We start from the raw sequence: 23,941 nt of genomic DNA, 5'->3' as shown, positions 1-23,941 counted from the left end.
ACATTGTGCCATTGAAGGTCATCTCTATAAAGTCATGTCACAATTCCTGCACTACTTTATTATAAGCAAACACACAAAGATGACATGTCCTCATTACCAGACAGACCTTGTGTTTCTCCATCAGTAAGAACTACCAGTTCTCTGAGTAATACCTTTACTCAGACTGAGACTTGTGCGAGCCAGTATCACACAAAGCGAATGGCCAACTGCGTACTAAACAGGGCCGTCGTTGACAATTTTCACCAGCGATGAATTATTTTTATGTCTGTCAAGAACCAACTCTCTCTAAATTACCCGCAAACCCCTCAGGTCCTCCCACTGATGGAGGCTTTGGCTCTAGTCCAACCAGGCGGAAGCTTTCTCTCAGCATGGCGCTCTCTGTCCCATGTCACACAGACACACCCACACACTGCTAACCTCACGACATTGACACACCTCAGCCTCCTATTATGGGATGCCTGTCAAGTTTGGACCTGTTGGCAGGCAGGAGCATCGCTCGGGCAGGTTCCCAGGGAGGGGTCAAAAGGTCATGGGAAGGACTTGTAAGTCAGGGCTCTAGGAGGAAAGAGATAGCGATATGCGGTGTGAAGCTGGCGGTCTCACTCTTTCTCTCTCACCCTTTTCCTCTCTCACTCTTTCTCTCTCACCCTTTTCCTCTCTCACTCTTTCTCTCACCCTCTCCCTCTCTCTCTCTCTCTGTGTCTTTCGCCCTTTTCATCTCTCTTTCTCTTTCTCTCTCACCCTCTCTCTCTCTCTCTCTTTCTCTCTCTCCATCTCTCTCTCTCTCTCTCTTTCTCTCTCAACCTCTCCCTCTCTCTCTCTCTCTGTGTCTTTCGCCCTTTTCATCTCTCTCTCTCTCTCTCTCTCTCTCTCTCTCTCTCTCTCTCTCTCTCTCTCTCTCTCTCTCACTCTCTCTCTCTCTCACTCTCTCACTCTCTCACTCTCTCACTCTCACACACACACACACACACACACACACACACACACACACACACACACACACACACACACACACACACACACACACACACACAAGTTTTGGCCCTGGAGTGGGGAGTGTGGCTATAGCTGCCCCATGTGATTCTGGGATACTGTAGAGTAGTGTATTCTCATGGAAGGATATAGCTACTGTAGAGAGAGTGTAGTTTATCCAGGGGTTAGTTGTGGCCTGGACTGCAGTGTGTTCCTAGCCACCCCCATTCTCCCTGGGCTACGGTACAGATAGGTTTATTTGAGTCCTATGAATCCCAGTGTGAGTCATCAATAACCACAGGCTTTACAGAGAATTCTTCATTTAGGGAGACCTAAAATTGCAACATTTTACTATGCAACTGTATTGCGTAATGTTAGGACTACTGCAGTACTCTGGAACTTTCTGTATAGTCTTTGGTATTTGTGATTCAGACATTTCACCCTTCATGAAATGTCATCATTTGGATGTTTGGATAGTTGGATCTTTGGCTCTCATTGTTTATGATACCTGTTGATTTGGACATTTTGTGATTCAGACCTTTTGAGTTTCTTTTTTAATAATGCAGATAGATTGTAGTTTCCATCAATGCAATTGTCTGCATCATTTTCAATCCCCCATATATATTTTAAAAATAGATTTAGATAAAATAGATTTCCCCCAGACCTTTGAGTCTTAGTTGAAATGAACAGTATTCCCCACAGATGTAGGATCTTCATTTGAGCCAGTTTGCAACTCCAGAAAAATAATCCTGCGGCAACAGAAAATGTGAATTATTCTGTGGATTCCAATTAATGGACATTTTTGTGGGGGTTGATAAAAAAATGTAAGTGGAAATGACAAACTTCAGAGGCCTTTTTAAACCTCAAATACACTACAAGTTTAACATTTCCTGCGACACCAGAAAGTTATCCTGCAAAAGGGTGATCAAATTAAGATCTGTACGTGCAAAAGAATATCGGGTGCCATGGAGTCACAGTATTTATCCCGTCAGTCTGTGATATGTACTCGTAGCTGATTTTCTCTGGTCATTTTATTTTCATACTTGGCCACACTTGGCTGCACAGAGACCTTATCTGACCTCCTCCCTCGTACCCCCTACAGAACTCAACGATGGTAAGCAATTCAAAAACAGTCAGAAGTTAGGACAGAGAGCAGGGGCGGACATGGCTGTGTTGACCATCGCTGCTGGCAGTTACTGTTGGATTCAGATCCAAGCAGAATAGCAACTTTACATAAAAGCAAATGTTGATCTTTGTATCAGAATGCCAAAGACGAGACTGACTGACTTACAGGGAGAATAGCATTATCATAGTAATGACTTTCTCTCAATTCTTCTTCCCTGCTGTAAACAAAAAAATGTCATGTTTTCTAATGCTCTTTCTGGTGGATATGTAAAGGTTGAACTCCTGACCTCCCCGTCTAATTAAACATTGTTAATTGTATATACATTGTTAATTGTATAATTGTACATTATTTGAGAGAACTACAAGGGTATAAGCAAACATGTAAACTCATCTTATTATAATAGCGAGTATGGCCCAACCCATCCACTACTCTCAAATCTCCAATGTCTGTCTTAGGGCAAGAAAGAGTGTCAAACCGTACTTTCAGGCATACTCTAATTCTTACAGAATCCCCCAGTGGATATACACAGCTTTCAGAAAGTATTCAGACCCCTTGATCTTTTGATCTTTGATCCTAATTTTGTTACGTAACAACCCTCTTCCATAATTGATTATATCGTTTTTTTCATCAATCTACACACAATTCGCCATAATGACAAAGCAAAAACAGGTTTTTAGAAATGGTTGCTAATTTACTAAATCTAAAAAAACATCACATTTACATAAGTATTCAGACCCTATACTCATTACTTTGTTGAAGCACCTTTGACAGCGATAACTGTATTGATTCTTCTTGGGTATGACGCTACAAGCTTGGCACACCTGTATTTGGAGAGTTTCTTCCATTCTTCTCTGCGGATCCTTTCAAGCTCTGTCAGGTTGGATGGGGAGCGTCGCTGCACAGGTATTTTCAGGTCTCTCCAGAGATGTTCATTATGGTTCAAGTCCAGGCTCTGGCTGGGCCCATCGAGGACATTCAAAGTTTTGGCAAACTCCAAGGGGGCTGTCATGTCCCTTTTACTGAGGAGTGGCTTCCATCTGGCCATTCTACCATAAAGGCCCAATTGGTGAAGTACTGCGGAGATTGTTGTCCTTCTGGAAGGTTCTCCCATCTCCACAGAGGAACTCTAGAGCTCTGTCAGAGTGACTTTCGGGGTCTTGTTCACCTCCCTGACCAAGGCCCTTCTCCCCCGATTGCTCAGTTTGGCCGGTCTAGGAAGAGTCTTGGTGTTTCCAAACTTCTTCCATTTAAGAATGATGGAGGCCATTGCGTTCTTGGGGACCTTCAATGCCGCAGATATGTTCCTCGACACAATCCTGTCTGGGTACTCTACGGACAATTTCTTCAACCTCATGGCTTGGTTCTTGCTCTGACATGCACTGTAAGCTCTGGGACCTTATATAAACAGTTGTGTGCCTTTCCAAACCATGTCCAATCAACTGAATTTTGCACCGGGGGACTCCAATCAAGTTGTACAAACACCTCAAGGATAATCAATGGAAACAGGATGCACCTGAGTTCAATGTTGAGTCTCATAGCAAAGGGTCTGAATACATATGTAAATAAGGTATTTCTTTTTTAGGCTTTTTATAAATTAGCACAATCTTCCGAAAATCTTTTTTGCTTTGTCATTATTGTCACGTTCTGACCTTAGTTCCTTTGTTATGTCTTTATTTTAGTTTGGTCAGGGCGTGAGTTGGGGTGGGCATTCTATGTTGGTTTTTCTCCTTTGTTATTTTGTTTAGTGTTCTCTGTTTATTAAATATAATGATGAACACTTACCACACTGCGCTCTGGTCCTCCTCTTCTTCCACCCACGACAAGCGTTACAGAATCACCCACCAACCAAGGACCAAGCAGCGTGGTATCGGGCAGCGAGTTCTGGACTCCTGGACATGGGAGGAGATTTTGGACGGTAAAGGACCCTGGGCACAGGCTGGAGAATATCGCCGCCCCAAGGCAGAGCTGGAGGCAGCGAAAGCTGAGCGGCGGCGATATGAGGAGGCAGCACGGCAGCGCGACTGGTACGAGAGGCAGCCTCCCAAAATAATTGGGGCCGCTATAGGACAGCCCCCCGAAAGTGTCATGAGAGTGTGGGCATCCAGCCAGGGCGTATTGTGCCTGCTCAGCGTGTCTGGTCTCCGGTACGCCGTTTCAGTCCAGGGTATCCTGCGCCGGCTCTGCGTGCTGTGTCTCCGGGGCGCTGGGAGGGTGCAGTGCGTCCTATGCCTGCGCTCCGCTCGTGCCGGGCGAATGTGGGAATTGGGCCTAAGGGGGTGGTGCGCGTAGTATGCGCGGGGGGTGGTGCGCGTAGTATGGGGTGGTGTGCGTAGTATGGGGTGGTGCGCGTAGTAAGGAGGTGCGCGTAGTATGCACCAGATCTCCAGTGCTCCCCCACAGCCCGGTCCTTCCGGTGCCTCCTCCAAGCACCAGGCCTCCTGTAGGTCTCCCCAGCCTGGTGGGTCCTGTGGCGGCCCCACACACCAGGCTGTCTCTCCATCTCCTCCCTCCAGGTTCTCTCTCCAGGCCAGAGCCGCATGAGCCGCTCGTCTGTCCTGAGCCACCCGTCTGTCCTGAGCCGCCTGAGCCGCCCGTCTGTCCTGAGCCGCCCATCTGTCCTGAGCCGCCCGTCTGTCCTGAGCTGCCTGAGCCGCCCGTCTGTCCTGAGCCGCCTGAGCCGCCCTTCAGTCCGGAGGCGCCTGAGCCGCCCTTCAGTCCGAAGCCGCCTGAGCCGCCCTTCAGTCCAGAGGCGCCTGAGCCGCCCTTCAGTCCGAAGCCGCCTGAGCCGCCCTTCAGTCCAGAGGCGCCTGAGCCGCCCTTCAGTTCGGAGGCGTACGTCAGTCCAGAGGCGTCCGTCAGTTCAGTGGTGCCCTTTACTAGGGTGTCCAATCCAGGATCGGTTACGAGGGTCGCTGCTCCTAAGGTGCCACAGAAGTGGGCCGAGACTATGGTTGAGTGGGGTCCTCGTCCCGCTGCCGCGGTAAATGTCCACCCAGACCCTCCCCTATAGGTTCAGGTTTTTGCGGCCGGAGTCCGCACCTTTGGGGGGGGGGGGGGGGGGGGGGGTAATGTCCCGTTCTGACCTTAGTTCCTTTGTTATGTCTTTATTTTTGTTTGGTCAGGGCGTGAGTTGGGGTGGGCATTCTATGTTGGTTTTTCTATGTTTTGTTCTATTGTTCATTTTCTATGTGTTTGGCCTAGTATGGTTCTCAATCAGAGGCAGGTGTCAGTCGTTGTCTCTGATTGGGAGCCATATTTAGGTATCCTGTTTTTCATTCTGTTTTGTGGGGGATTATATGTTCTGTTCTGTGTTTATGTCACCTGACAGAACTGTTGCATTTCGTTCTCCTTTGTTATTTTGTTTAGTGTTCTCTGTTTATTAAATATAATGATGAACACTTACCACGCTGCGCTTTGGTCCTCCTCTTCTTCCACCCACGACGAGCGTTACAATTATGGGGTATTGTGTGTTGATTGCTCATGATAAAAAAAAAAAATCAATCTTAGAATAAGGCTGTAAACTAACAAAATGTGGAAAAAGTCAATGGGTCTGAATACTTTCCGAAGGCTCTGTGCATAGCACCCACCCAGACACACAATCTCTAGCACCCAGACGAAGAAAGTAAGGCAAAAATATGAGAGCAAAATGGCCGTGGGGCTCCAGGAAAAACTTACAAAGCCTCCCAGTCAGTCAGATAATGTGGTCTACCACCATGTGAAACAAACAGTAGCACTTTCCCTTTGAAAACCACAGAGGCTATTTGAATATCCACTTCTTAGTGTCACTCGAACAATACACTTATTGATATTGGCGCTGTGCTGGAACTCAAAAGCTCTTTACACAAATGGCAAAGGAGAGGAAATGAATGGGAGGATATAAGCTGGTAGAATATTGAATTCAGCTGAGTTCTTCATAAGCTATCTCTCTGTCTCCCTCCCTCTCTCCCTCTCTCCCCCTCTCCTCCATCTCTTGCGCTCTCTCCCTCTCTCGCACTCTCTCCCTCTCTTCCTCTCCCTCTCTCCCCCTCTCCCTGTCTCCCTCTCTCCCCCTCTCCTCCCTCTCTTGCGCTCTCTCCCTCTCTTGCGCTCTCTCCCTCTCCCTCTCTTCCTCTCCCTCTCCCCCTCTCCCTCTCTCCCCCTCTCTCCCCTTCTCCCTCTCCATCTCTCTCTCTCTCTCTCTCTCTATCTCTCTCTCTCCCTCTCCCTCTCTCCCCTTCTCCCTCCTCCCTTTCCATCTCTCTCTCTCTCTCTCCCCCTCTCCCTCTCTCCCCTTCTTCCTCTCCATCTCTCTCTTTCTCTCCCCCTCTCCCTCTCTCCCCTTCTCCCTCTCCAACTCTCTCTTTCTCTCTCTATCTCCCCCCCTCCCTCTCTCCCCCTCTCCCTCTCCATCTCTCTCTTTCTCTCCCCCTCTCCCCTTCTCCCTCTCCATCTCTCTCTCTCTCTCACTCTCTGTCTTTCTGTCTTTGCATGATGGGAGATCTGGAGAAGAAGTGGAGGAGAGGAAAGAAGAGAAAGGATGGAAGAAAGAGAATTCAGACAGAAACTTTGGCTCTATCTAATTTATGCTCATAACTTATTTAACTCCTGAGGAGGAGAGGTTGTTTTTATTAACTCATGCTGTCCTTAACTGGCATAATAGGGAAGAAATGTACTCAGTGTTTAGTGACGTAGGCTTGCTGGGCTTCACCATCGATCGCTTGCTGAGTTGAGAGGTTTTTTGGTTCAGTGCTTCTGTATCTACTTGTCACATTTTTTTTCTTCCAAAAAGCACTTTAGTTTTGACGTTAATATAACCTCTTTAAGTCAGTATGAAAGTCTTGTACACAGAAGAAGTAGCCCCTGTGTGTGTGTGTGTGTGTGTGTGTGTGTGTGTGTGTGTGTGTGTGTGTGTGTGTGTGTGTGTGTGTGTGTGTGTGTGTGTGTGTGTGTGTGTGTGTGTGTGTGTGTGTGTGTGTGTGTGTGTTTTGTGTGTGCGTGCGCTTCAGGTCAGATCTGTGAGTTATAGTTCAGTTTTAATGCAACGTAGAGACCCTGGCTAGTTTGTATGACGTACAGAGACCTGGGCTAGTTGGTTGGTTCCTCGCCCTCTATGAACAACTGGACTCTTGTCAAGCTAATAATAAACTCCATGGCTCCATCTGAAGACTCTTCTCTCCCTCTCTGTCTCTGCTTCTGGCCCCTGGCTTGGACAAGATCCTTCGGAGTAAGATGGAATCGTAGGGTTTGGACCCCCTCTGATGCAACACACACATACACAAAGACGCACACATGCACACACACATCACACACACACAGTCACAAAAGGGGGGTGAGAATGATACGATATGCTGCCTTGCCTTCTCTCTCTCTCTCTCGCTCTCGCTCTCTCTCTGTCGCTCTCTTCCCCCCCTATCTCTCTCTCTCTCACTCTCTCTCTCACTCTCTCTCCGTCGCTCTCTTTACCCCTCTCTCTCTCACTCTCTCTCTCTCACCCTCTCTCTACCTCACTCTCTCTCTCACTTTCTCTCTCTGTCTTTGCATGATGGGAGATCTGGAGAAGAAGTGGAGGAGAGGAAAGAAGAGAAGGGATGGAAGAAAGAGAATTCAGAAACTTTGGTTCTATCTAATTAACTTCTGAGGAGGAGAGTTTTTTTTTTTTTAACTCATGCTGTCCTTAGCTGGTATAATAGGGAAGAAATGTACTCAGTGTTAAGTGACAGGCTTGCTGAGCTTCACCATTGATAGCTTGCTGAGTTGAGAATTGTTTTTGGTTCAATGCTTCTGTATCTACTTGTCTAATGTATGGGGGTTTGAACCCCCTCTGATGCAACACACACATACTCTAAGAAGAAACAGGGGGTGGTAAGGGGGGTGATAATGAGACAGGGGTGATAATGATACGATATGCTGCAATGCCTTCTCTCTCTCTCTCTCTCTCTCTCTCTCTCTCTCTATGAATATATATATTCATATATACACTGCTCAAAAAAATAAAGGGAACACTTAAACAACACAATGTAACTCCAAGTCAATCACACTTCTGTGAAATCAAACTGTCCACTTAGGAAGCAACACTGATTGACAATAAATTTCACATGCTGTTGTGCAAATGGAATAGACAAAAGGTGGAAATTATAGGCAATTAGCAAGACACCCCCCAAAACAGGAGTGATTCTGCAGGTGGTGACCACAGACCACTTCTCAGTTCCTATGCTTCCTGGCTGATGTTTTGGTCACTTTTGAATGCTGGCGGTGCTCTCACTCTAGTGGTAGCATGAGACGGAGTCTACAACCCACACAAGTGGCTCAGGTAGTGCAGTTCATCCAGGATGGCACATCAATGCGAACTGTGGCAAAAAGGTTTGCTGTGTCTGTCAGCGTAGTGTCCAGAGCATGCAGGCGCTACCAGGAGACAGGCCAGTACATCAGGAGACGTGGAGGAGGCCGTAGGAAGGCAACAACCCAGCAGCAGGACCGCTACCTCCGCCTTTGTGCAAGGAGGTGCACTGCCAGCGCCCTGCAAAATGACCTCCAGCAGGCCACAAATGTGCATGTGTCTGCTCAAACGGTCAGAAACAGACTCCATGAGGGTGGTATGAAGGCCCGACGTCCACAGGTGGGGGTTGTGCTTACAGCCCAACACCGTGCAGGACGTTTGGCATTTGCCAGAGAACACCAAGATTGGCAAATTCGCCACTGGCGCCCTGTGCTCTTCACAGATGAAAGCAGGTTCACACTGAGCACATGAGCACATGTGACAGACTTGACAGAGTCTGGAGATGCCGTGGAGAACGTTCTGCTGCCTGCAACATCCTCCAGCATGACCGGTTTGGCGATGGGTCAGTCATGGTGTGAGGTGGCATTTCTTTGTCGGGCCGCACAGCCCTCCATGTGCTCGCCAGAGGTAGCCTGACTGCCATTAGGTACCGAGATGAGATCCTCAGACCCCTTGTGAGACCATATGCTGACACATGCACATTTGTGGCCTGCTGGAGGTCATTTTGCAGGGCTCTGGCAGTGCACCTCCTTGCACAAAGGCGGAGGTAGCGGTCCTGCTGCTGGGTTGTTGCCTTCCTACGGCCTCCTCCACGTCTCCTGATGTACTGGCCTGTCTCCTGGTAGCGCCTGCATGCTCTGGACACTACGCTGACAGACACAGCAAACCTTTTTGCCACAGTTCGCATTGATGTGCCATCCTGGATGAACTGCACTACCTGAGCCACTTGTGTGGGTTGTAGACTCCGTCTCATGCTACCACTAGAGTGAGAGCACCGCCAGCATTCAAAAGTGACCAAAACATCAGCCAGGAAGCATAGGAACTGAGAAGTGGTCTGTGGTCACCACCTGCAGAATCACTCCTGTTTTGGGGGGTGTCTTGCTAATTGCCTATAATTTCCACCTTTTGTCTATTCCATTTGCACAACAGCATGTAAAATATATTGTCAATCAGTGTTGCTTCCTAAGTGGACAGTTTGATTTCACAGAAGTGTGATTGACTTGGAGTTACATTGTGTTGTTTAAGTGTTCCCTTTATTTTTTTGAGCAGTGTATATATGAATATATATATATGAATATATATATATATTAATCTATATATATATTAATCTATATATATATTAATCTATATATATATATATATATATATATATATATATATTCATCTATATATATATTCATATATATATATATATATATAGATATATATATATATATATTCATCTATATATATATTAATCTATATATATATTAATCTATATATATATTAATCTATATATATATATATATATATATATCTATATATATATTCATATATATTATATATATATATATATATATATATATATATATATATATATAGATGAATATATGAATATATATATTCATATATATATATTCATATTCATATATATATATATATATATATATATATATATATATATATATATATATATTCACATATATACTGTACCAGTCAAAAGTTTGGACACACCTCCTCAGTAAATGGTTTTTCTTTAGTTTTTATATTTTCTACATTGTAGAATAGATGTTGGATGTTAATTTTAGCCAGTTTGCTACAGCAGGAAAATAATCCTGCAGCTACAGGAAATGTGAACTCTTACGTGGATTACAGTATATATAATTAATATATATAATTATATATATAATTAATTAATGGATATTTTTGTAGGGGTTGATATATCTTTTGTGAGGGAAAATCAAGTCTGACATTTCAATTTCACGTATGCTCCCTCTCTGGCGCTCGAGATCAGCAGGCTGCTCATTATTACGCACACCTGCCGCCATCGTTACGCGCAACTGCGCCACATCAGACTCACCTGGACTCCATCACCTTCCTGATTACCTTCCCTATACATGTCACTCCCTTTGGTTCTTTCCCTTGTTTCTGTTCCATTTTCTTTTTCACGTCTGTACACTACTCGTGTTTCTTGTTTTGTCCATGTTCGTTTCTATATTAAATGATTCACTCCCTGAACTTGCTTCCTGACTCCCAGCGTACACATTCCAGGAAGCTTTTTAAATCCTCAAAGAAACTAAACGTTTTACATTTATTGCAAAGTTTTCCTGCAACAGGGGGATCAGATCCTACATTTGTACATCACCTATGAGGATACACAAGCGCAAAGCAAAATGCAGTGATGTCTAGCCATAAATCGACAGTATACTATGACAAATGATTTAAACGTTGTTACTGATCAAAATCTTAGAAAAACCTTGACTAAGTACAAACTTAATGAGCATAGGCTTGTCATTGAGAAAGGTAGACACAGGGAAACCTGGCTCCCTGTAGAGGAAAGACTGTGCAGTCACTGCACCACGGCAAAAATGGACACATAGCTACATTTCCTGACAAAATTGCAAAAATATAAAGCAATTAGAGATTTTTTATTTCCCCAAATGTGAAATCGTTATTGAAGGTTTCCAAGACCTCTCTGATGAGAAGAGATTACCCATCCTGTTGGGTGGGGGAGGACGCAGAGAGCTGTGGGTTGGCATTGCTGCCTCTCATAAAATGAGGGATTGTGTCTGACCGATCAACCAACCTGCACATGTCTTTGTGTTATATGCTTATTTATTTACTGATTTCCAATACAACCCCACCCCCCTCACCCTTGATTATTGCTGTTACTGATTGTCCTGTTCGTGACAATGTTGATTATTTCTGATGTTATTGATATTGTTAATGAATCACTCCGTTTCCAAAGTACACTTCGGCAATATGTACGCCATTACGTCATGCAAATGAAGCAAGTGAAATTGAAAATTGAGAAAGAGAGAAAGAAAAAGAGAGAGAGAGATACACGATGGAGGGTCAATTACACCTCCATGTTGTAGACCAGAGGAAAAGACTGAACGCCAGTTCACCTTTCATCACCACCCCCTGCCACATGGTTAAGGTTGTTGCGCCAGTTAGTGAAAGACAGTGAAGCTGTGAATGAGGGTTTATCAGATAGAGATATCAGATCTCCTTTGAGGGCGGTAAGAGTCAGACACAATATATTGGGTGATAAAGTGTGGTTGTAATAAAAAAAAGGAAATTGGTAGAGAGTAGGGGCTCACCTTTCCAGGGCTGATAGAGGTTAACAATGCGCAGTAACCTGATAAAGACCAGGATGGCTTCCAAACGGTGTAACTCTAGCTAGCTAGAAGATTCTTTTTAAATTCAACAAACAGTGAGCAGACATGTGCTTTCTTGTCGTTGCTATTTCTTTATCATTTCTTTATATCCAGTCCTTGTGCCACACCTACCCCTTTAATCACCGTGGAAGACATTCATCAGTGGCCTATGCACCTAAATTAAAGAAGCCAAGGGCTTTATGTCAAGTAGGTCATCTAACCAACCACGTGTCCTACACAGATCCGATGGACCAAGACAGCAGGCAGCGTGTCGGACCGCTTCCAGGACTCCAGCGTGTTTAACGAGACGCTGCACATCTCCAAGATCCAGAGACACCAGGGAGGACGCTACTACTGCAAGGCCGAGAACGGCCTGGGCTCCCCGGCCATCAAGTCCATACGGGTCGACGTCTACTGTAAGTACTGTACATTACCTTCGGACACAGTGGTTGGGTCAAGGTTGTTTCCTTCTTATTCAAATGTACTTCCTCAACGTAATAACGTTGCATACAATTCAACGTGGCTAGTTAGTATACCATTCCCTTTTGATTTTAGAGCTGCAAAATGTAACTTTTTGGGCGACTCGACCAAATACACATAGACATTTGTGTTATATTTGTCTCATTGAAAGCAAATCTAAAAAGTGGTAGATCGGTTCTATGTGTGCGCTATTTCAATGCTTCCCTTAAGTTTTGTTTTTGCATCTTTTACTTTCGGATTTCTGCACCACTTTCAAACAGCTGAAAACACAAAACTGTTGCTTATGGAAAAGTTTTTTCACAGCGGTTTAGATGGTACGATGATTCTCTACACCATGACTGCTTGTTTTGTCACATAAACTGATATTAGGAAAACTATTTGAATTTTAGCAACCAGGAAATGGCGGAGTGATTTCTGCATAGTTCATCTTTAAACTAGAATTCAACCATAAGTTAACGATAAGCTTTTAAGGTGTGGTTTATTCCAATTGTTGCACAATTCAATCAAATGTCAGTCAATACTAAATGTTGAATTGGGGCCCTATCTAGACATCCTGTGTGTGTGTGTGTGTGGGGGGGGGGGGGGGGGGGGGGGGGGGGCTGTACAGTAGACAACAGTATAAACAACCCAACCCAGTAGCTTCCACCCTAGTCAACCTAGCCATTAAACAATAGTGAGGTCTGATTGGAGTTGTCTGGGGCACCCAACAACTCCTCAGACGTGCGCTTAAATGGAGGACGGTTTGTCTCATCTGAACCCTGGACAAGCAAACATTATATAGCTCCCAGCCAGAACCTCCCCAGATCCACCACTCTGTGACACAAGCACATTAAACCAGCACTTTCCCTTCTGTAACATCATCGCAAGCGATAAACCTTTTGGCCTGTGTTCTCCTCTTCTCCCACTCTCTTTGTGGCAGAACACAGAGCAGTCTGCAGTCCTGTCTCATTCTTGCCTCTCGTCTGTCTCCACCTCTCTTCGGCCTCTGCCTCTTTCTCTTCCTCTGCCTTCGCCTCTCCTCTCTTCTCCTTGGTCAGGCAGGGGTTACCAAAGTAAGTGGAATCGCTTTCATCTGACATCTAAAGCCTCTGCTCCAGCTCCAGTGACTCCTGTCAGTCTGTCACGACATTTCGGGTCTGTCTGTGTGGCTGGTGGTTAGCCTCAAGGCTCTTTCTCTGCCTGCTCTCGCTTTCTCTCTCTCTCTGATCTCTCTTTCTCTCTCTTTGCTATCTCTCTCTCTCTGCCTTTCCCTCTGTCTCCGTTCTCTCACTCTCTCACTCTCTCTCACTCTCTCTACCTGCCTCCTTCTGGACCCTGGGTGTCTGTGTGGCTCTCCGCCCTTGTACCTGTTTATCAATACTGACTTGAGTAGAGGCTGTGGAATAGAGGATGGTTAGAAAGCTTGGAACTTGGAGGAAGGAGGGGGAAGAGGAGTATTTTACTCTCTCCTTGTCTCCTTTCCTTCATCTGCACTGGACTGCCATATAGGCTTGGTGGTGGATGTATACTAGACATTTGCTTTCTCCTTTTCAGTTCTTCCACACTGTTAACTGTAAACTATTGAGACAGACAACAGGCCCTGGTCGGACAGCGACTAACATCCCAGTGTCACTGTTTTAGCTTGATAACAGTATGATTAACGGAGTTGACCTGTGGCTCTCTGGGTTGCCATGGCTAGGGCTGTGGCGGTCATGAAATTTTGTCAGCCGGTTATTGTCATGCAAAAGACTGCCGGGTCTCACGGTAATTGATCGTTAATTAACCACAACATGTTTAACATCTCCAGGTGTCACGGCAGCCTTCCCTCTCTTCACTAGAAGAGAGGGTGAAACAGGGATCGGACCAACACGCAGCGTAGCCAGTGCTTAACATGTTTAATCACAATAAACGTGAACACTAACAAATAACTAAATAACAAACCGTGAAAAAACCGAGACAGTCCTATCTGGTGCAGAACACAAACACAGAGACAGGAAACAACCACCCACAATCCCCAACACAAAACAAGCCACCTATATATGATTCTCAATCAGGGACAACGATTGACAGCTGTCTCTGATTGAGAACCATATTAGGCTGGACACAGAAACAGACAAACTAGACACACAACATAGAATTCCCACCCAGCTCACGTCCTGACCAACACTAAACAAGCAAAACACATAAGAACTATGGTCAGGACGTGACACCAGGCTCCACTCGTACAAGCCTCTGATGTGCGCCTTTGGAACATCTACATTTCAAACTTGTTGAATAAATCAATTGAATATACACCATCACAATAAATACATTATTTATGGTAGGCAGGCCTAAAGAAACATTATGATATGTAGAAAATGTATTTCATAAGAGCAGAATATGAGTTGGCCTACTGTATGTTATCTGGCTATGCGCTAGGCTTGTTCATTTATCAGACAAGATATGCCTATAAGTCCTGTGCCATTATTTCATATTGTATGATTTTATAGTAAGAAGAATATAATTGAACTTAGCTGAATAAAATATAATGGATATTTGTCCCATTCAGAAGTTGAAGTGGCTATGTTGAGCGTAAAAGTGATCTAGATTTAGAGTTATTTGGCAACTTTAGTTGTGAATTATACAAACCTTAGAAAGTCTTAGAATTCAATGGATTTATGCGCTCTGTTCCTTGCCTCATGCTGTACACGCTGTTCTCTCATCAAGTGATCATATTTTCACCCGTCAGACTATTCTCAATTTTATCTTGTTTTTACTAATATGTCAAATACGTTTCGATTTAGAATGGCCCATGATCAAATTTACAGGGACAGGGGCAGGGGGAAAAATTAATATCATCCGTATGCACTGGAATAGTGAATGGAGGCTGCTTTCCAGCGGGTACGTTTTTCACTCATGTTGGATAGGCTACTGCGGTCATTTTCGCAGCACCACAGGTGATATTCTGCCCAAACTCTGTATGCCATTGGCTCTCCAATCCTGTTCCTGCAGCTACCCAGTGCTTAATTTGGGAAATCAAGGGAAATTTGTTTGTGAACATCGATAGTAACCTTTTCACAACAAAACTCATTTCATGAAACTGTTGACAGCACCTCTGTTGATGCAGTGCTGGAGAGAGGGGAGGACATAGAAACTCGTGATCGTGAGATATTCTGTATAGCTAAAGGTAATGTGTCAATCTATTAATTATGAAAATTAAAAAAGGCCCTATTACTAGGCTGTTCAACATCTAAAAAAAAAGATAATTGTAGGCTAAATCTGAATTGGTTTAATTTAGGCTAGACCAATTATGTAGCAAAGATATCTTAAATCAGTATTTTTCAAATGTTTTTCTGTCATGTGTGTAATAGCTGTCGCTTTCCTCATCCTCAGATGAGGTGAGGAGAGAAGGATCTTCTGACCAAAATGCGGAGTCTGGGAAATATGCCATCCTTTTATTTAATACGAAAAACTGATGACACGAAAACAAACACTTTCAAAACTTACAAAATAACAAACGACGTAGAACGGAACCTGAACATAAACTCACATAACAAACGTAAACTCACGGACAGGAACGTTACATCGAAACACACGAACAGCCAAACAGTCCCGTAAGTGAAACACATCGACAACGACGAAGACATCACAGGAGACAACCACCCACAAACAAACACTGTGAACCGCCTACCTAAATATGACTCTCAATTAGAGGAACGCCAAACACCTGCCTCCAATTGAGAGCCATACCAGGCAACCCTAAACCAACATAGAAACAGATAACATAGAATGCCCACCCAACCTCACGTCCTGACCAACTAACACACAAAAACTAACATAAATAGGTCAGGAACGTGACAGTACCCCCCCCACAAGGTGCGAACTCCGGACGCACCAGCACAAAGTCTAGGGGAGGGTCTGGGTGGGCATCTAACCACGGTGGTGGCTCAGGCTCCGGGCGCGGTTCCCACCCCACCATAATCCATCCTAACTTCCTCCAACATAGAATGTCCACCCTCTTTCTTCCCCCACACAATTCTCTTAATAATATATTAAATAAGGATAACACCAGGACAGAGAGATAAATCAAGATAGAGGGATAGATAAGACTATAGAGATAGATGAAGATAGAGAGGGAGATTAGGATAGAGGGGCAACTCCGGACTGAAAGGCAGCTCCGGACAGAGAGACAGCTCTGGACTGATGGGCAGTTCTGGGTATCCAGCCTTTTCAGGCTGAAGGGCAGCTCATGGCTGACTGACGACTCTCGATGCTCATGGCTGGCTGACGGCTCTCGACGCTCATGGCAGGCTGACAGCTCTCGACGCTCATGGCAGGCTGACGGCTCTCGACGCTCATGGCAGGCTGACGGCTCTCTACGCTCATGGCAGGCTGACGGCTCTCGACGCTCATGGCAGGCTGACGGCTCTCGACGCTCATGGCAGGCTGACGGCTCTCGACGCTCATGGCAGGCTGACGGCTCACGACGCTCATGGCGCTCTGACGGCTCTGGCTGCTCATGGCTCTCTGACGGCTCTGGCTGCTCATGGCGCTCTGACGGCTCTGGCTGCTCATGGCGCTCTGACGGCTCTGGCTGCTCATGGCTCGCTGGCGGCTCTGGCAGATCCTGTCTGGTTGGCGGCTCTGGCAGATCCTGTCTGGTTGGCGGCTCTGGCAGATCCTGTCTGGTTGGCGGCTCTGGCAGATCCTGTCTGGTTGGCGGCTCTGGCAGATCCTGTCTGGTTGGCGGCTCTGGCAGATCCTGTCTGGCTGACGGCTCTAGCGGCTCCTGTCTGGCTGATGGCTCTAGCGGCTCCTGTCTGGCTGACGGCTCTGTAGGCTCATGGCAGACGGGCGGCTTTGCAGGCTCATGGCAGACGGGCGGCTTTGCAGGCTCCTGGCAGACGGATGGCTCAGATGGCGCTGGGGAGACGGATGGCTCAGATGGCGCTGAGGAGACAGATGGCTCAGATGGCGCTGGGAAGACGGATGGCTCAGATGGCGCTGGGGAGACGGATGGCTCAGATGGCGCTGGGGAGACGGATGGCTCTGGCCGGATATGGCGCACTGTAGACCTGGTGCGTGGTGCCGGAACTGGAGGCACCGTGCTAATGATAAGCACCTTCCTACTAGTGCGGGGAGCAGGGACAGGGCACACTGTATTCTCAAAGCCTACTCTATTCCTGATGCGTGGTACCGGCACTGGTGACACCGGGCTGAGGACAAGCACATCAGGATTAGTAGGGGGAGAAGATACAGTGGGTTCAGGGCTCTGGAGACGCACTGGTAGCTTAGTGCGTGGGACCGGAACTGGAGGCACCGGGCTAGATACACGCACTACAGGGAGAGTGCGTGGAGGAGGAACAGGGCTCAGGATACGCACTGGTAGCCTAGTGCGTAGTGTATACACTGTAGGTACTAGGCTGGGGCGGGGAGGTGGTGCCGGAAATACCGGACCGTGGAGGCGTACTGGCTCTCTTGAGCATTGAGCCTGCCCGACCTTACCTGGTTGAATGCTCCCGGTTGCCCGACCAGTGCGGGGAGGTGGAATAACCCGCACCGGCCTATGTAGGCGAACCGGAGAAACCATGCGTAAGGCCGGTGCCATGTATGCCGGCCCGAGGAGACGCACTGGTGACCAGATGCGTTGAGCCGGCCTCATGACACCTGGCTCAATACCCAATCTAGCCCTCCCAGTGCGGGGAGGTGGAATAACCCGCACCGGGCTATGCACTCGTACAGGAGACACCGTGCGCTCTACTGCGTAACACGGCGCCTGCCCGTACTCCCGCTCTCCACGGTGAGCCTGGGAAGTGGGCGCAGGTCTCCTACCTGCCCTTGGCCCACTACCCTTTAGCCCCCCCCCAAGAAATTTTTGGGAGTTACTCAAGGGCTTTTTCGGCTTCCGTGCCAGACGCGTTCCCTCATAGCTCCGGTTCCTCTCTCCGGTAGCCTCCGCTCTCCTCAGTGCCTCCAGCTGTTCCCATGGGAGGCGATCTCTACCAGCTAGGATCTCCTCCCATGTGTAGACACCCTTTCCATCCAGAACATCGTCCCAAGTCCACGAGTCCTGATTATTTGGTCGCTGCTCGTAGTCACACTGCTTGGTTCTGGACATTTGGTGGGTGATTCTGTAATAGCTGTCGCTTTCCTCATCCTCAGATGAGGTGAGGAGAGAAGGATCTTCTGACCAAAATGCGGAGTCTGGGAAATATGCCATCCTTTTATTTAATACGAAAAACTGATGACACGAAAACAAACACTTTCAAAACTTACAAAATAACAAACGACGTAGAACGGAACCTGAACATAAACTCACATAACAAACGTAAACTCACGGACAGGAACGTTACATCGAAACACACGAACAGCCAAACAGTCCCGTAAGTGAAACACATCGACAACGACGAAGACATCACAGGAGACAACCACCCACAAACAAACACTGTGAACCGCCTACCTAAATATGACTCTCAATTAGAGGAACGCCAAACACCTGCCTCCAATTGAGAGCCATACCAGGCAACCCTAAACCAACATAGAAACAGATAACATAGAATGCCCACCCAACCTCACGTCCTGACCAACTAACACACAAAAACTAACATAAATAGGTCAGGAACGTGACAATGTGTAATATGCAGTTGGCTATGTATTGTATATTGGAACAATCATTCTTTTTATTTCAGGTTTTTTTTTCGGGCTTGGGCTCATATATAGGCCTATGCTTATGCATAAGCGCTAATATGCTAATATGGGTGTTTTGAATGAACCTTCGTGACAGTTGCTGCTCAATATGCGATATTTGACTAGAATGTCGTTATAAACAAAAGCCAACTTTTCGGGACAAAGACATGTCTTATATGGTCAGAAAGCTTAAATGATTGTTAAGCTAACTGCGGTGTCCAATTTACAGTATATATTACAGCAGGAAAAAATACCATGCTATTGTTTGAGGATAGTGCACAACAACAAAACACTTTTATCCAGGCAACTGGTTTGATACATTCACCTCTGAAGGTAAATAATGTACTTTCATTCAGTAATCTTTCTCTGATTTGTCATCCTGAGGGTCCCAGAAATAAAATGTGGCATAGTTTTTTGATAAAATCTATTTTTATATCCTAACACAATCCACGTTCTGAACAACGTTTCGCATGAATTCCAACTTTTTCAACAAAACTATTTATGAAATGTAATACGCTAAACCTTGTCTCACCCAGTCAAGTTCAGTTTTTGCGCCTCAGACACTTTAGACGACAACCAAACCTTGTTTCATCATTCTACATTACATATTGGCTACACAATACGTCAATTAGCCCGTGAAGGTCAGCCATCATTATGCACCAATGAGAAGGGTGGTGTTCACTTGATAGACAGTGTCTTGGTCCAATGACCACCTTTTGTTTTAATAGCTAGCTAACATAGCTAGCTAGATAGCCAATGAGCTAGGCTTTACACGAGTATGTGATGGCCCTTTGTAGGACTAACGGCCATTGTCCTATGGTTGCGAGCGACGCAATTCATTCTCCATTGAAAATCCACAGGACGCAGGGGAATGGAAAAATGGAAAAAGTACAACATGGCTACTTAGAGTATAAACATTTCGATGAGATTATTGCAGAAATTGACCAGGAGAGTGACACAAGGAGTCCTGCGCACAAGAGAGATTGGAAGGAGAATGTACTTTTAGATCAGTAAGTAAAATATGTTTTTGCTTGTCGTACAAATCTAGTTTTTTAAATGGTTGCATATCAATTTAAAGTATTTGTCTTTGATTTCTATATATATAAATACAATATATAGACCTGAGGCATACAATATATAAGTATAGGTTATGTGTATGTTATGTTGGCTATGACATGTTCTGGCTGTGGTTTTTGAGCGTCTTGTTGTCTATTGGTCCACATATTTCATTATAGTGATTGTGTTCTACATAATTTATAGAATATATGTTTATAGATATGTGTATCACGTTTGAAGGTAAGACCCAGGTGCAGACAATGTCGAAGTAACAAAAGTTTATTAATTCGAACACGGGCATGCAAAGGTACAGGACGGCAGGGAAGAGTCAGACATGGTTTTAAATTGACGCAGAAAAGGTAGGACTAATACGGAGGGTACGGGGCAACAGAGGACGAACAGCAGAGGGGCTAATGATCTTGGAGCGGGGGGAAAGGTCTCTGTAGCCGTGGCACTATAGCTGTGTGCAAGCCCCCGAGTCGATGAGTACCTGGAGAGACTTGGACTGGTCTCCCCACCGCAGGATTGCACAGCGAGGGGGGTGAGCAAGGGGAGATGGAAATGTTTCTTTAAGGCCCACCATAGTAATCACACCAACGAATGAGCTAGGTCTCTTGAAGGGACAGGTAGACAAATAATGACCGGCAGTACCGCAATACAGACAACTCTGGGTCTCAAGTCTGCGTACGCGTTTGGCTGGAGACAACCTAACCCTGCAGAGCCGCATCGGCTCGGGAAGAGGTGAATCGGCAGTCTCCGGGGGCTCTTGGAGGGACTCGGATAAGCTCGGATCCTCTCGGGGACTTCCAGAGTTCATCGGATGTCAAGTGGGATCCTTGAGTGAGCAATTGGGACCGCAATCGGACCTCTTCTCCCTCCTATGTTCCCGTAGCCAACCATCAATCCGGATGGTTAAAGTGATTAGTGAGTCGAGATCTGTTGGTAGTTCTCGGGCTGCCAGCGCATCCTTTACCTTCTCCGATAATCTGTGCAGTAATGTGTCGAACAGCGCTTCCGGATTCCAGGTACCCTTTGCTGTTAGCCTGCGGAACATCACCGCATAGTCTGCCACCCGGAGGGTGTCCTGCCAAAGCTGGAGTACCCTCCGGGCAGCCTCTCCCCTGGACACCGGAGCCTCAAACTTTTCTCACCTCCGCCATGAATACCTCCAGACTGAGGCAGACGGCAGATTGTTGCTCCCACACCGCCTTGGCCCAGGCGAGTGCCCTCCCGGACATCAGCTTAATAATGTATGCTATCTTCGAGCGGTCCGAGGGGAACGAAGAAGGCTGCAGATCAAAAAACGAGGGAGCACTGGGAGAGAAAGGCCCCGGCAGGTTCTGGAATCTCCATCGTAGAGCTCTGGGGGAGGTAAGCGGGGTTCCCGGGAAACCGGGGTGACGGTGCTGCTACCAGCCAGGTTACTGAGGGGCTGTGAGGTTACCGTCGTGGTAGGCTGCCTGGTAGGCAACCCACGGAATTGCTCCCGCAATGCGTCCAATGCTAGGTTGTGACATTCGACCACGTCCTGGAACCGTTCCATCAGACCACAAAGCAACTCCTCGTGTCTACTAATGATGGTTCCTTGGGAGGAGATGGCAGTGCGGAGCTGGTCCAAGTCTGCTGGGTCAGTCATGGCCAGTTCGTACTATCACATTTGCAGGTAAGACTCAGGTCCAGACAATGTCGAAGTAACAAAGGTGTATTCATTCGAACACAGCAGGCCAAGGTACAGGACGGCAGGCAGGCAGGCTCCGGGTCAGGTCAGGCAGAGGTCAGTTTATCAAATCAAATTTCTAATCAAATCAAATGTATTTATATAGCCCTTCAGCTGATATCTCAAAGTGCTGTACAGAAACCCAACCACAGATGGCAGATTGAGGCAGACACTCTATAACCAGAGTAGTGTGGCAAGGTACCGGACGGCAGACATGCTCAGGGTCAGGGCAGGCTGAAAGGACAAAACCGGGAAAACAGGAAAACAGGAATATAGACAAGGCAGGAGCAAGGGGGAAAACGCTGGTAGGATGGCGGAAAATGAGATGATGGGTCCGATCCTTAAGAGGTTTCATCCCCGTAGAAAGCACTGTCCGTTCCGTTGTGTTAGGCTTTGAAACAACATCCACAATAAATGTTTTCCACTCAGTTACAACCTATTGTTCAACTTCTTTCTTCAAATTGACCAATCACAGTAAGGTGAGTTTTAAAAGCACCTACTGTTTTGATGATAAGTGTTTGATGTGATTTTCGATGTCAGAGTGATAAGAGGCAATAGAGTCCTGAGTACCAGGCCATTAGCGACCTGATGATCGTTAACGAGTTGGGTAGGCTACTACTAATTAATATCCAGAGTGCATAAGAGGAGATTACCGTGACTAAATGGTCATGTAGAATTTTACTGCGGTCATGACTCATGAATGCCGGTGTGGCGGTAATACAGTCACCACAGAGCGTTGGGCCAGTAACCTGAAGTTTGCTGGATCAAATCCCCGAGCTGACAAGGTAAAAATATGTCGTTCTGCCTCTGACCACGGCAGTTAACCCACTGTTCCCCGGGCGCTGCAGTTAACCCACTGTTCCCCGCACCTCTCTGATTCAATGCGGGTTAAATGCGGAAGACACTTTTCAGTTGAATATATTCAAATGGACAACTGACTAGGTATCCCCCTTCCCCCCTTTCATAACAGCCCTAGCCATGGCAGTGTTTACAGTTTCATCCTGAATAGCCACCATAGGAGGTTTGCTGAGCCTATCAGAAACATCAGCTGTGACATTCATTCAACCAATGATGTCATCCAATGCTCTCTCCAGTTGGCTCCCTGTCCAATGAGGTCCTGAGTTGTGCTCTCCAGAAACACTCTGTGTCCATTGGAAGGGGATTAAAAGGGACAATCAATTGTCAAAGACATTGTACAATACTTTCAAGTACTTTAGCCTTTCAAGCTTGAATAGATCATTATCTCATCTTGTAAACTCTTCATATTTATCATTGAGTATACACTAAATATGTAATGCTATGTCCTTCATATTGTAGAGCCTTAAAACAGGACTTTATATGACAGTATTCAAACAGCAGCAGCGTTTAAAGCGTTGCGTGGATGCCCTTGTCTCTGGCCTTGTAGTGCATGTGTACTTCATTAGCACAATGTTGTATTGCACATCCAGCAGAAAAACACTGGCTTTCCCCATAGAAATGTTATAGCTGTCCCCCAGGGGTGGATTTCATTGATGGGCCTCTTTTGCAGCTTTCACTATTTTTAGTGCTTTGCAGCCTTGATTTTTAATTTGCATTAGAATTGCTGTTTGGGCACCAGGACTCAACAGAAACACCTTGACAAATTGTGTTGACTGTCTGTTTTTCAGATGTTGCACCGCTGTGTCTTTTATTCATACCAATGTGTTTATACTACCCAGAAGTGTAACCGCTAGTTAGGATGGACACTTCTATTATGCTTGAGGGACGATACACATATGAGAGAGAAACATGTAAATGTGAAATGAGAGAGACAGGAATTTAGGAGGGCGTGTATTTCAATGTGAATATCTTGTTTCTAAAGTGAAGTATTTTCTTCTGTTCTTTAAAAAAAACATGTATTGCTTTTCCTTCCCAGTCCTTTTGAAACCGGAGGGGTATACTAAGAAGCAAGCTAGATCTACTCAGGGTTTTCTGAAGCTAGCCAGCTGCAGTTAGCTTCACATTCCAGCTGAGGCTTCATCCGTACTGTGACGGTGGATATTGCCTGTCACCCTGCCGCCTACTCTAGCAGGCTTGTAACTGCGCGTGCTTGTCGCACGTGGCTAGCCGAACGCCAAACTCTTTATTGAGACGATCAATCAATCCATGGGTGAGTCAGTGACACATTCTCATTTGTGCCAAAATCAAAATGAAATTAAAGTTTTCTTGCAAATTCAGCAGGCTATGGTGTGGACTCTGCTTTTTATTTTATTACTTATTATTAGTGCCGTCTTTGGTGTGCTTATCAATGCACAATCCCTTTTTTCCCACTATCGATAAAATTATACAAAGGTTTTACTGTGTGTGAAGTT

General features: G+C 46.0%; 1 protein-coding gene across 5 annotated transcripts in view; it reads left to right on the top strand.

Moving 5' to 3' along the window:
• LOC129817225 (MAM domain-containing glycosylphosphatidylinositol anchor protein 2-like) overlaps positions 1-23,941 on the top strand; it is a 341,866-nt gene that overhangs the window by 114,394 nt on the left and 203,531 nt on the right. For all 5 annotated transcript variants that reach the window (XM_055872257.1, XM_055872256.1, XM_055872255.1 and 2 more), the window contains exon 3: positions 11,955-12,129. In XM_055872257.1, the coding sequence (XP_055728232.1) occupies positions 11,955-12,129 (175 nt within the window). The remainder of the gene's footprint in view (positions 1-11,954; positions 12,130-23,941) is intronic.

This window comes from Salvelinus fontinalis, chromosome 20 (genome assembly GCF_029448725.1).
Source record: "Salvelinus fontinalis isolate EN_2023a chromosome 20, ASM2944872v1, whole genome shotgun sequence".
Taxonomy (NCBI): domain Eukaryota; kingdom Metazoa; phylum Chordata; class Actinopteri; order Salmoniformes; family Salmonidae; genus Salvelinus; species Salvelinus fontinalis.
Note: the sequence above shows the minus strand (reverse complement) of the source record. Positions and strands in the feature narration are given on the sequence as shown.